Source organism: Callorhinus ursinus, unplaced genomic scaffold (genome assembly GCF_003265705.2).
Source record: "Callorhinus ursinus isolate GAN/ISIS: 27379988/994484 unplaced genomic scaffold, GSC_fseal_2.0 scaffold12, whole genome shotgun sequence".
Classification (NCBI taxonomy): Eukaryota; Metazoa; Chordata; class Mammalia; order Carnivora; family Otariidae; genus Callorhinus; species Callorhinus ursinus.
The window spans coordinates 39,226,573-39,241,536 of NW_027397074.1; the positions used below are offsets into that span (position 1 = coordinate 39,226,573).

The window sequence follows — 14,964 nt, forward strand, 5'->3', positions numbered from 1 at the left end:
ACAGTCCAGATTTTATGAAATTATTAGTGGTACGTATCAGACTCTTTTCTCCCAAGCTTTTTGTGAAGATCACTAAAAGACAATTTATAGACAATAGATTTTAAATCTAAAAAATTTAAAATTCAACACTGATATTTTTAGATACCTCTATAAAAGAACAAAAATGGTCTGATTTTCAGTTTTCAACCAATCCAAAAAGGAATATTTACATAATTATATGTATGCCTGTATGGCCTTCAACCTCCATAAAGTTATTTTTTAGGAGAATGAGCTATGTACCATTTGATGTATGAAAAACAAATATTAGCTTTACTAAAATGAAAAGTAGTTGATATTATGTATTCACTTTTGCTGAAAAGGTTATATATTTGCTCTTGGCAAACACTTGTTAACTGCATTAAATACAAACCAAATTGTAAACCCCCAGAAGAAGAGCTTCAATACATCCACTGCTATGCACATTTCTGCTGGCTGAGACTGCAAGGTAGCACCAAATCAATTCTGGAAGAAACTGCAGTGTAAATCGAAGCAACTGCTCTTCTCCACTGCGGTAGAATTCAAAGAGCTGGTGACAGACAGGTTCTAGCAACTGGAAAAAAGACAAAGTGTTAATTCAAGGATTAGACTGTATTTGAATGACACTGACATACGAAATAAAAATGATTTTCCCTGATTGGTAATTACTGAGATATATAAATGTTTTTATTTTTTTGGAAGCAAAACTATTCACTGCTAAGCTATTTAGCAAACCTTTGAAAGTTTACTTCTACTGGAAGGCCAAACAGTTCAAAATAAATGTATTTGGAAGCACCTGTAAACTTTAAAATAATCTATAACTCTAAAGTGGTACTGTTATTTATATCATATCTTTTTAATTTAGTTAATTAGCTATCTTCCTGATAAAACATGCCAATATATACATGATTACCTACAGGGTTGGAGAAATTGAAATGGGAATCCTAGGTAGTTATCATCACATCACCCTCCTGAGCTTATAATTAGGCAGCATCCAACAGCAATGTGTGTGAAATAGCTGAATAATTACAGCACCCCTAGATCTAGATCCCTATTGTAACCATGATACATTGCCCTTGGATAATCTAAACATTGCTGTCATTTTATTTGAAACAAAATCTGGAGTTATCTATAACCTTTTCCTCTCCCACCACAGGCCAGTATTACCCAGTTAATAGAGATAACTGTATCTATACCATAGACATTTTTTTTAAATCAGAAAGTTGACATAAGAGACTCTTACATGTAAGTATTATCTTTAAGAATATACAATGATCACACACAAGTCATAAATATGTGAAGAAATTCACAGGGTACTGATTTTTCAAGACATCAGGCTGTTATATTTTCAATGAACTAGAGTTCATTTACTTCACTAACTTAGGCAATAGATTTAAGTCAACTTACTAAACAAATTTTCTACTTCCAGTAATTGTAATGCACAGAAACTAACATACGGTGGATGTTCTGATTTCAAACATGCTAAATATGTAAAGTATACTGGTTATAATTAAAGTCAGTATTATTTACACAAGGTGTAGTGAAAGTTACACTTCAATAAACATTAAGCCAAACTAGGCTTTCCTATTGAAAAATTATCTAACTTCTGGACGCCTGGGTGACTCAGTTGTTAAGCATCTGTCTTTGGCTCAGGTCATGATCCTGGGGTCCTAGGATCGAGCCCCGCGTCAGGCTCCCTGCTCTGTGGGAGGCCCGCTTCTTCCTCCCCCACTCCCCCTGCTTGTGTCCCCTCTTCTCACTGTGTCTCTCTCTGTCAAATAAATAAATAAAATCTTAAAAAAAAAAGAAAAAAGAAAAATTATCTAACTCTGACAGTTAAGGAATATTTTTTTCACTCCCATAATGGTTGTCAGAGCGCAACAGATGTCTACTGTGGCATGGCAAGGGTAACAGGAAAGTGGATGGCTAGAGGCAAGGTAACCCCATTCATAGATAACAAGAGATGTTTTTAAAGTAGGAATTTGGAATAACTGGATTGGGGGTGGTAGGAAAAAAGAAAAACTGGCAGGGAAATGGGTCGGCTTTCAGAGTAGAGTCTTAAAAAATTTCTTTGTGAGGGGCGCCTGGGTGGCTCAGTTGGTTAAGCGACTGCCTTCGGCTCAGGTCATGATCCTGGAGTCCTGGGATCGAGTCCCGCATCAGGCTCCCTGCTCAGCGGGGAGTCTGCTTCTCCCTCTGACCCTCCCCCACCTCATGTGCGCTCTCTCTCTCTCTCTCTCTCTCTCTCAAATAAATGAATAAATAAAATCTTTAAAAAAAATTTCTTTGTGGACCAATGTCAGCAATCTTGTATTGTTGTATAACAACCCTAATCTTTAAATACCCGGAAAAACTTTGGTTAAATCAATTGATATAACCTAACAAGTATTTGTGAAATTATGAAATCTTATGTTGAAAATTTATTCAATAGTCTTCATGAAACATAATCAATTTTAATCAAAACACCCTCAACAGGTCTTATAACCAATTTAAAATTCAAAATTAAAAAAAATTAAAAGAGTTTTTGCTTTATGAAAGCCGAACCAAATGAAGACAGCTTCAAAGGGGTGGAGAAATCATTATGTTATCATGAGGTTAGATGAAATTATGCATGTCAAACCAAGAGAGAAATACCAGTATCTGTGCGGTGTTTTACAACTTGCCAAGTACTTTCAAAGTACTTGAACTGTTCAATTCCCACACCATTGTAGGGTAGAATATCATTATCCATACTTCTTACATTAGGAAATTGAGACAAAGAGGCTATCTACTATGGCCAAAATTATGCAGCTCACAGAGGTCAGAACTGGAGCTAACATGTTTTGACTCCTTTACAAACATACCTGAAAAATATCAGAAAAGCAATGAAAAATATATCACGTAGGAAATACAGGCAGTATTTGACTTATCTAACTTGAATATATTTGAGACAAACAATGGAGCATTAGAACATGTTGTGTTACTAGTGTTTGATTTGAATTTTTGTATGTATATTCTCATTGACATAATTTTATTTGGTGGATAGATTCTACAGTAGTGTTAAGACAGAACTGCTTCTTAAATATATTTTCAGGTATTAAATGGGCTTTTTATGGGTCTAATGAGAACCTAATCATCATGTACCTTCTTTCCATTCTAAAATACATTCTGGATTCTAAAACAAGTAAGTTACAAATAAACTTTTACAAAAATCCATTTGTACATAAGAAGTTTTTATCCTAAGAGAGAAATGTGACATAAAATTGCCTTTGAATGACTAAAGCAGGGATAGAAGTTGGGGAAGAGTTAAGTTTGCATAAATTTACAAGAAAATCTTGCAAGTTAATTTTTTTACATTGAACTTTACTGAGGAACATAGGTAGGAAAAAGATACAGAAAAGTTGGAAGGACACCACTATTCAGGTGCCCGTACCCACTGAATGATCTCTCCATACTCTGCGCTCCCTATGCCTAGAACACCAAAGAGACTTTATGTGGCTCTTTCACAAAACAGCTGGTTTCATAACACACTTGAGCTCTGTTAGCCTCTAATCATATGCCTGTCTTAAAGTTACAGTCAATTAAAAGGACAAGTCAAGCAAACTGCATTGTAACCATAAACTGCCTCTACAATTTCTCGATCATACCACACATTTTCTATTTCAGGATCTTGGCATTTACTATTCCCTCTCCTGGAAAACTCTTGCCCTTAGTTTTATTTTTCCCCCTAATTCATTCAGAGATGATTCAACCAATACCTTCTGAATCTCAATACATACTCCCCCTACTCTACTTTATTTTTGTTCATAGTTTTATCACCAACCAACACTGTATTACACATTTAGGTATTTGCTTAATGTCTATCTCACCTACCACAATACAAGTTCTAATCCAGAAGATCAATAATTTAGTCTATTTTGTTCACTGCTACATTTCTAAGTGATTTCTGGCACCTCGTATGGGTTCAATAAATGCTTATTAAATGAAATAAACTGAATAATGAAAAAGTACTATTAATAAAATCCAAATAACAAATTTGCCGAACTTCAAGTAACACCCAAACCATGTCCCAAATTTCAAAAATGCCAAAAGACAATGGATAATAGCAACATTTTAGGAATATCACCAAATTAAGATACGAAATATTCTAAAGAGAAAAAGGAGGGTTATGATATTAAAGTATTTACACAGTTATATTTTAGAAGCACTTCTAAATATATCTTTTAAGATTGAGTTGTGCTTTTTTTTTAAGATTTTTATTTATTTATTTGGCAGAGAGAAAGACAGCGAGAGGGGGAACACAAGCAGGGGGAGTGGGAGAGGGAGAAGCAGGCTTCCTGGCTGAGCAGGGACCCCAATGCGGGGCTCGATCCCAGAATCCTGGGATCATGACCTGAGCTGAAGGCAGACACTTAACGACTGAGCCACCCAGGCGCCCCAAGATTGAGTTGTGTTTTAAGAATACAGAATACACAGTGTCTTTAACACATGAATCAAGCTAAAAACATAAAACAAACTTACATGCAAAACTTCCTAAACTAGTGCTTCTAAAAGTGTGGTCCATGGACCAAAGACTATCCACAAATGTTACCAGTGCCCAACAATGTAAATACAGAAATTGGAAACATTTAGAAACATTTACAGCAACTTGGTATTGCTGCAACATCCAAGTGGGTAATCAGCAGACTTACTGAACAGGATATAGTACAGATCAGTTAAGGGTTATCAAATTCATGTGGTACTTCACATATGATGTGATTTGCACGTTCATCATGTGCATTAAGTACACATATTGGTCTGTGACACACTGAAATTTTTTAAAAAACTGGTCCTTCACCACAAATACTTTGAGAAATACTGTTCTGAACCATGAGAGCTGTATTCACTTTGAATAAAAGAAATGCTATGAACCAAACTAGTCTATCAGAAATTTACCTTACAAACTATATCCAAAGTAGGCTGGTTAAAACACCCTTCATCACAGGATAATTTTTAAGACTTGCAAAATACTAAATACTAAACAGTAAATGAGAAACAAGATTTAATTTGTTTAAAAAAATAAAGCATATACCTATACTTATTCTATTTGGTGAAATAATTCTCAAACACGGAAAACTTTAAAATACCTTCCACCCAAATACTTTAAAAACTAACACCCTTCAAGAAAACAAGCTTCCTACACATACTATACAAATTAAAAAGTTTTGGAGTGTAGGAAGGGAGAAGCAAAATATGATTGTTTTATTCAGTTATTCCAGGTAAAGTTTTGGGCTTATCAATTTCATCCCTAGTCTTTTCTTCAGCCTGTAAAAATCATGATGCACTTTATAGCATAATCAGTAGAAGCTGGGTTTTTCTGGAACCCCTTCCCAAAGAGGTTAAATACTCAAATAACAATAGACTATAGGTTTGAGAGCTTCATCCAAAAGGCACAAAGATCTACATAGGACCGGACTCAGGGTATAAGTTATTTTACCACCAAATAATAACATTAGTGGTGTTAGAGCTGCCATGTGATCTACCAAACTCAGATACCAAAAAAACTACACACCTCATATCGCGCTCCGCTCTACTCCACCCACCTCTTTCCATTCTCAACAGCTCCCTCCTAGGCTATTGTCCTAGCATCTGTTGCTTTCAATTTTTCCATTCTCCAATCTATTCTCCACATAGCCAACTTCCTGAAACAATAATCTGATCAAGTCATGCCTTCAGTGCAAAAAAGAGTCTAACCTGCTTATGATGGAATTCAAGGCTCACCATGGTTACAGCCTAAACCAATGTTTGCAGCTTCAGTTCAGTACCAGTCTTATTCTCTTGTTAACTATTGCATTAGCCTATTTGCTTTTTTCCAAATGCCATGCCTTTTATTTTCCACACTATTTCCAATCCTTTTCTATTTCTACTATGAATGGTGGGGTTTGTAAACACCAGAATCTGGAGTATAGATTATGTTATCACCTTCAAACTAAATTTTCTTCCTAAAAAAAAAAAAAAAAAAGGAGATGGGGGCAAGAGAAAAGAAGTAAGGAAAGAGAAACACCAGCTGGACCAAACTACTTGCCATTCCTTAAATGTTTTGCATTTTCTCAGGCCTCCACATACTAACCCAACTATTTGCAATGTCTTTTCACCTTGCATACCTGGAATTGTGCATATCCATCTAGGCATTAGCTTGAATGCATGTATTTACTTATTTTCTCTCCCTTTCTCCTTGCAGGATAAAGACCATGTGTTACTTATCTTTGAATTTCTATTGCCTAGCATTGAAGCTGGCTCATAATGAGCAAACAAATATTTGTTGAATCAATCAATACATATAATGGTCCTGACTTTGTAGGCTACCTCTAACAAGATAGATAGAAAAACAGACAGACAAACAGATAGAATTAAGAGGAGGACCATGTTCAGAGATGGCTTTTAGAATATGGTAATAATTCTATTTCTTGGCCTAGGAGATGGTATAATGAAGTTCATTTTATTATAGTTCTTTTTTTCACTCTACCATTTTTTGAACATACAGTATTCTACTCTTACCCCCCACCCATTTCTCAAATGTAATCAGATAAACAATCCATAATATATATTAAAGTTCTTTAAACATATAGTTTTTCTTAGTCTTTTATATATATATTATATTTCACAACAAAAAATTAAAAATCAATCAACTGAATGCTACTAGCATAATAAACTGTAAGAGTACTTACCTCACTTTGTGGCTCCTGGATAACTTTATACAGAGATGAGACTAAAGAACTCTTGTCTTTCAAATTTGTGGCATAATTTGATAAAGATGTTTCTGGTAGTGTCTAAACAAATTAAAAAAAAAAGATTTTACTTTTATAAAATGTCCTGAGTAAGCAAACCCATAAACAGAGAGTAGATCAGTTATTGCCAGAGATTAGGGGGAGGGGGAATTGTGAGTGACTAATAGGTATGGAGTTTCTTTCTGGTGTGATGGAATTAGATGCTGGTGTTAGTTGCACAACATTGTGGCTATACCAAAACCCACTATATTTTCCCTCTAAAACAATGAATTTTATGTCATGTGAATTATATCTCAACAAAAAATATATTTAATTTTCTTATCAACAGGGATATAAATTAACATTAACATTTCATCTTTCAGGTTAGAAATAGGATACAAAACATGTGTAAAGCCAGATATATATTTTTTGTAGCATTATATGTTACAAATCTCATTAATGGTATTGATCCTATTTCTTAATAAACATGTTGTATAAGGATCAAATAACATTTCAAACCTTAAAGCCACAGATCATCTATCAAAGTAACTCCTGAGTTACATATAGTGACTATTAAGTTAGGAATTGGGGGCAAATTTTAGACTTCTCAGAAGTGGAGAAAAAGAGAGCCACACTACCAACAAACTAGTTTTCCTAATGCCACTTAAAATATGGACAACTAATTACAGCTTGCCAGCACCATCCATTCAGAAAAGACACAATGACCAGAGAGGAATGGGAAGAGATAAAACTCCAGTCAGACAGTTTTGGGTAAAAGTAGTAGGGAAATCTGAAAAAAAAAAACAACCAAAAACAAAACACTTCATTATAACAAATGATAAAAACATACCCTTCTAGAGTATATCCCTTCCTTAGTATCTGTCTCCAAGTCATTATTTTTTCTCATGCAAATTACTTCAATCAATCAACAAATATTAACCCTGCAGTATATATAATGTCTCAAGATATTGCTAACAGTCATTCCAAGAGATACACTATTTCTTATATGTCATATCTCCTAGGATTTTATAATTTAAAACAGTTATGGTTAATGTACATAGGTGTACATGTGCATAAACAGACACAGAAAATTAAACAACATAAATGTTTACACTAAGGATATATTATTTATTTTTACTTTACCATGAGCTCCTTAAGGGCAAGAACTATCTTATCATCTCTCCATCCATGGCACTCAGCATAAGGCCTCATACTCAAACCTTTGCTGAAGGGATTTATTAGAGATGGACAGAATAAGAAATAAACACTGCCACTGTTTACACTTCAGTAGATTCTTTAAAAATAGGTCACATTTCATCCTAAGATATATAATTGAATAGATTCTTTTTTTAAGTCAATAAGATAGTTTCATTTACCAGAATGGTAAGTAAATGTGAACTATCTGGAAAACTTCTACCATTCTCCAGAGTAAAAAAAAGTTTCACTGCAACTGCTTACTAAAGAGAAGATTAGGGCATTTTTCAATATTTCAAAAGCATGTAACAAAAGATCTCCAGGCAACATTTCATTTCCGTTATTTGATCAAGAATAACCTAAGACTAGGGGAATTTATATAAAAGGGAATAATGGTCAAATAAACAACAGATTTTTAACTCCCTGAATGGAAATGAACCTGACTTATATATAAAATACACTATTACGTGTGTGTGTGTGTGTGTGTGTCTAACAATAAAATTTAAAACTAAGTGAATTGAAATATAAATCTTAAAAAAATGATTAGTGAATAGAAAGATTATTATAATATTACATATACCATCTAGGCTAAAACCGTAACATTCATTAAAAATATGAATTACAGGGGCACCTGGGTGGCTCAGTCGGTTAAGCGTCTGCCTTCAGCTCAGGTCATGATCCCAGGGGCCTGGGATGGAGACCCGGGATGGGCTCCCTGCTCAGCGGGAAGCCTGCTTCTCCCTTTCCTCCCCGCTCATGCTCTCTCTTACTATCTCTGTCTCTCTCTCTCTCACACATAAATAAATAAAATCTTTTTTAAAATGTGAATTACAATTTTCAGTTTATGTACCAATTAACCTTCATGAGGTGAAATATATTCTGTGAAACAGCCTGAAGGCAAAAAAATAGCTCTTCTCTGAAAATACCCTGGGCCTAGGACACTATGCTGCTAAATTTGAGGACGGGTCTTCTAAAAATTAGTGCAGAATTCTGTCATTATTTCATTTTGTAAATGTGGGAAAAGCCACTTTTGTCTATAGAAGGGGAGAAAATATAATTGCTGTGTTTATGAACAGTGCTTTGAAAAACTTAAGATCTGGGCGCCTGGGTGGCTCAGTTGGTTAAGCGACTGCCTCCGGCTCAGGTCATGATCCTGGAGTCCTGGGATCGAGTCCCGCATCGGGCTCCCTGCTCAGCAGGGAGTCTGCTTCTCCCTCTGACCCTCCGCCCCTCATGCTCTCTCTCTCTATCTCATTCTCTCTCTCAAATAAATAAATAAAATCTTAAAAAAAATGAAAAACTTAAGATCTAACAGAGCCTCATGGATTTAAATACTATTATCAGCAAACCTTTACATTTTCTTGCGCTGTACTAGTTCAAAGGCACTGGCCTTCTTAAATACCAGCTAAGCTTTCTAACTTCAGAAGGCAGAACTGGAGGGGCGCCTGGGTGGCTCCATTGGTTTAGCGACTGCCTTCGGCTCAGGTCATGATCCTGGAGTCCCAGGATCGAGTCCCACATTGGGCTCCCTGCTCGGCAGGGAGTCTGCTTCTCCCTCTGGCCCTCCCCCCTCTCATGCTCTCTCTCTCTCTCTCTCTCATTCTCTCTCTCTAATAAATAAATAAAATCTTAAAAAAAAAGAAGGCAGAACTGGAGACAATAATAATAATAATAATAATACTAGGAAATTAGTCTTGGCAAAATTTGAAAAAGGCAGATGCTTCATACTAAAGTATCATTTGGCAGATGGTTTTTTAAAAATGTAAGGAGGTGATATGGACTGGGTAGAAGAGAATTAATGAAGACAGACGGATGGAGAACCGATACATAAAACAACTCTATTCAGTATTATACACAGATTAGATTTTAAGATTCAGTGATTACCAGAAAATTGAAAAAATTAGGAGTCTAGAAATCTGCTAGATAAATCTACACAAAACATTAAGAAAAAACACAATACAATCTGAAAGATAATACTTTACAAATACATCTTTGAAAAGATAGAAACTGAAGGGTGCCTGGGTGTCTCAGTTGGGGTTGAACAGCCAGCTCTTGGTTTCAGCTCATGTCATGATCTCAGGGTCCTGGAATTGAGCCCCTTGTCCAGCTCTGCACACCCGCAGAGTCTGCTTAAGAAGTTCTCTCTCTCCCTCTCCCCTCCCCTCCCCTCTGCCCCTCCCCCACTCATGCACATGGGCACGCTCTCGCTCTCTCTCTCTCAAATGAATAAATAAATAAAATCTAGGCGCACCTGGGTGGCTCAGTTGGTTGAGCATCTGACTCTTGGTTTCGGCTCAGGTCATGATCTCAGGGTCCTGGGGTCTAGCCCCCATCGGGCTCCCTGCTCAGGGAGGAGTCTGTTTCTCCTTCTCTCCCCCCACCCCTCCCCCCACTCATGCTCACTTTCTCTCTAACATAAATAAATAAATCTTGAAAAAGATCTTGAAAAAAAAGATAGAAACCAAACTATTAATGAAATCTTAAAATAATGAAGTCTCAAGTCTAATCACTTTGTTGGTATATGAGGGCCCACAGCTAGAGTAGATATGAATAGTTCTTCCAAAGGCAAAAAAAAAAAAAAATTTGTACACAACAAATTGTGTTGTCTTTGTGCATTTGTGAGCATGGTGAATGAAGTTATAGGGTTGGGAGTTCAGACAGCAACCACGGAACAATGTAGAACTAAAATCATCTTCACAGACCACCCACTTCACTCTTTCTGATGAGGATATTGAAACCTAAAAAAGTTAATGTGATTTTTCCAGCATCATAAAACCACCTAGCAGAATAATTATGATTATATCAAAGGGTTTCTGAGTCCCTATGTGCTTGAACTACTTTGTCAATCTGATGATCTTATAGCCTTAATAGCACCATGGTTATCAAATTAAACAACCAAACAGAGGCTTCCCCCACCCTCTTCTCTCCCTCAATCTCTCTCTCTATATATATTGTGTATATCCAAACTTCCTTTCTTAATTATTTTAGCCAAAACATATAACATCACAAATCATTTCAAAAGACAAGATACTCTAATTTTAAAAATAAAATTTTAATTTTAATTCCATGTTTTTAAAATTAAAATTAAAATTTTAAAAGTACTTAAAAGATATGTTCTCAAGCACTTTTCTACTTTCTATTACCTTTAATATGCTGCTGATTTTGCCCGATAAGCTTAATCTCTTTATCAAACATAAACAGAGCTGAATTGAATTCAACACATATTAACACAATTCTGAATAACACTCAAAATAATTTTCAGGAACATTTACCAAATTAAACAAGGAATAGAAAATATCTTCTCTTTGCTATAATGTACACTTAACAATAATTTAAAACATTCATTATATTAAATTGATTAAAAATTGGGCAAATTTAGGGGGTGATGGATGGCCTGGTCAATTAAGCATCTGCCTTTGGCTCAGGTCATGATCCGAGGGTCCTGGGATCAAGCCTCAGGATGGGCTTCCTGCTCTCAGGAAGCCTGCTTTTTCCTCTCCCTTTGCTCTTCCCCCCAGCACATGCTCTCTCTCAAATAAATAAAATCTTAAAAAAAAAAGGAAGAAAATTGGGTAAATTTAATCTTGGGGGGCTAGAACAAAATTAAATTATTTTTTAATTCATGTGGCCCAGGATTTCACTCCCCTTCTCCCAATGGAAAAGTTTCCTTATCCTTGATTTAGTCTTATAAAAATTTTGATAAAATAGTGCTACCCACATAATATATGTTATATTGCTAAAATATTATTTAGATAATACTTTATTCACATCCTAGTTTCTTTTAGTGGAAGATGGCATTTAGAAAACAAGATCTGGGTGCATGGTGTACTCATTACTACCAGCGTGTCATTGTTCCTCGGCCCTCCCAGTGAATAAAGCTGGGAAATATATGGATGCATTTATGTATGGTTTTACATGTATAACTTAATCAGATACATATTTAAATCCATGAGTTCATACTGATTCTTTCAATTCTAATGAACACCTTAGCATTCTTTCTTGCTTTCCTCATTCCATGTTTCTAATTCCTTTCTCAGACAGAGAGAAACCTAACTCCCATTATCATCCTCCATGTATTTACTTATTTACTCAAAGTAGCCAACCTACCAATGTAACCACTCTAGTTGAGTCTTCTGCATGTCACCTCTGCAACCCTCTGCCCAACTACCCACTTCCTCAAACACTAGGGCATATTTTTGCCCATACTACTTACTGCACTGCCCCCTTACCCTTCACTGCTACACTTGCTAGGGTGCTACATATCCAAGCCAGGAGAGAAAGGGAATAAACAGGAAGGTAAGGGAATCAGTCATGATTTTCAATTATTTGCCTTAATAGTTGACCCTTCCCCCATCCATTAACATGCCCCCTTTCCACAACTCCCATACTAAAAAATGGCTAACTGGCTGGCTATATTTGTTTTTGTAAATTTTATTTCACTATTAAACATAACAATGCCCTAGAAGTAGTACTCAACTCTTAAACTAGACAATTTCCATCAACCTGTCAAAAAAATCATGATGGGGCACCTGAGTGGCTCAAATGGTTCAGTGTCTGCCTTCGGCTCAGGTCATGATCCCAGGGTCCTGGGATCGAGTCCCATGTCCGGCTCCTTGCTCAGAGGGGAGTCTACTTCTCCCTCTGCTCCTCTCCCCTTTTGTGCTCTCTCTCTCTCAAATAAATAAATAAAATATTTTTTTAAAAAAAATCATAGTAGAATGAACCATGTTAAACATTCCTGAAGCAAAAAAAAAGCTTAAAAACACCTTGAACACTTACAAAAACAACATATGCAGAATGTTTAATCAAATTATTAAAATATGTAGAGGGCACTATATACAGTACACTTTTATAAAATTCTATATCACTTTATGATGCCTTAGAGGATCTGGAGAAGGATACTCAACTCATGACTATAATAACTGACAAAGTGAAAATCTGCTCAGCCATTTGTCAGGATGAGATAATAATGACTGATAAGGCCAGCTGCAAAATTAACAGGAAACACTGCTTCTCTCAAGGACACACTGCAGCTGAAGTTTCATAACAACCTTCCTTTTTGAGTGACTAACTGTATTCTTACTCACTGAGAAGTCTTGTTATCTAAAATCATAGATATCAAAAACTTGGCTGTATAAACATATATCAGTAAGAATGAAACATCCCACTCTTGCCTGGAGGATCTAAGTCACCTTGAAACAGAGAAGCAGGCTTGATTTCCAACCAAGGTGCAGAGCCAGAGCTTCAGATAAGGGGTTTCTGAGCACAACATTCCACATAGATGTTAACTTTGTAGTTTCCAAGACAACATGACCCTGGGTCCACTTTGAAGTCCACACCAGATTTTGACTCCATTACACATAGCTCTGCTTTGTTTTGAGCCCCATAAAAATACTGCTTCATTTAAATTTCATCCAAACTTCACCTTTCCTCCAAATCTTATAATTTTATCTTTTCCTTTGTTTGGTGCCTGTTGTGTAGTCTCCCTCTTTGAAACAAGCCAATACATCTGACTTTGTCAGACTATACATTTGTCCCTGAAAGTTGTGGGCTGATTAGGCTGGACAAAAAAGTGACACTTGCAGCCCAAACCCTTCACTCCTATGGCTCATGATCATGAAGTTCACATAATTATGTGTAACAAGACCTAGAGGATAAGGAGAAGGTAATTAACTGATTAAAGAATACAATTTTAGGGGTCCCTGGCTGGCTCAGTTGGTTAAGGGTTCAACTCTTGATATTAGCTCAGTCATGATCTCAGGGTTGTAAAATAGAGCTCCCTGTCAGGCTCTGCACTGGGCATGGAGCCTGCTTAAAGTTCTCTCTCTCTTTCCCTTTCCCTCTGCCCCCCCCTGCAAAAAAAGAAGACGATTTTAGCCATTATAGAGAAAAGTTCACAAGAAAAGAAAGCCAGTTAAAGAAGGATCCATTGGTAGAAAGGTGGGCAAATATCTTCCCATCTTCTCCCATTGTTGATCATACCCATTCCCATTGCCCTCCAAATTGAGAGAAACATTTCAACACAATCTTTGATGGCTGGAGAGGGTAACATTAACATTCAGAAACTTTAACCATTCTTTGTGGGGTTGCTATGAAAAGGAGAAAACAAACTCTTTTAACCACTTGGGAGAAAAAAGGAATTTATTTCCTGGAAAGAATTACTATGTGTAAATAATTCCTTATTAAGATTTATTGGAATATATTTCTGCTTCCATAGATACTTAGCCTTTCAGTCATAAAAAAACAAAAATTATAAAATTATAGTAAAATAAAATTTTAAAAAGAGCCACTGGGATTTAAACCCCAAGCAAAACTTCTTTGGAATATAATTATTATAGTAAAACAGTAAATATTACCTTAAACTCTGACAACCATTCCTCCACAGCCCCTTTCTCTGAAGTGAACATCATTCCACATCTGTTCTAGACCTTCAACCTGAAAGTTAACATAGGAAAATGTTAAAATTTTGAATACATTTTATAGTCAGATTACTATGAATAGAACTAATCCTATAAAATTTAGTTACTTCTTATTTGTGAAATTAAAGCAGTTTCAAACATGAATTACTAGGCTTATTTCAAAACATTGTGCACAAACAAGCACTCAAAAGCAAGAATTTTAATAAAAGTATAAATATCATAACATAGTGAAATTGGCTCTGCAATTTTCATTCAGCTTTTAGGACTGCCAGCTGCAAAACCTACTGAACACTTTCCCCTAGTTTCAATGAAATAATTCCAAAATATCATGCATCACAAGAAAATCGCAGAAAACATTTTAAAACTGTAAAAATATAAAAAGACATGCTACAAAATTGACTTTTAAAAAGCATTTAAGAATTCAATTTGCTTACATTTTGATTCTTTACAATCTATTTAGACAAGGCACTTGGTTCTCTGAAAGCTTAATACTTATAAAGAGTGAAAATGATAATATTCAAGATAATGATAATATTCAACAATAGTTATTCAGAAGACTGGGATTTAGTTAAGTAAAAATAAGAAAAGAAAGGAAGCTAAAGAAAATGCAA

At 35.6% G+C, this 14,964-nt stretch overlaps 1 protein-coding gene across 3 annotated transcripts in view; it reads right to left on the reverse strand.

The window, feature by feature from the left end:
- Positions 1–14,964, reverse strand: part of HYCC1 (hyccin PI4KA lipid kinase complex subunit 1) — a 132,898-nt gene that overhangs the window by 69,976 nt on the left and 47,958 nt on the right. For all 3 annotated transcript variants that reach the window (XR_003208580.2, XM_025873005.2, XM_073898948.1), the window contains exons 2-4: positions 14,291–14,369; positions 6,702–6,803; positions 410–589 (exon numbers count right to left, since the gene is read on the reverse strand). Coding sequence is in view for 2 of the 3 variants with exons in the window: in XM_025873005.2 (XP_025728790.1) it covers positions 410–589; positions 6,702–6,803; positions 14,291–14,344 (336 nt within the window). In the remaining variant the exon portion in view is untranslated. The remainder of the gene's footprint in view (positions 1–409; positions 590–6,701; positions 6,804–14,290; positions 14,370–14,964) is intronic.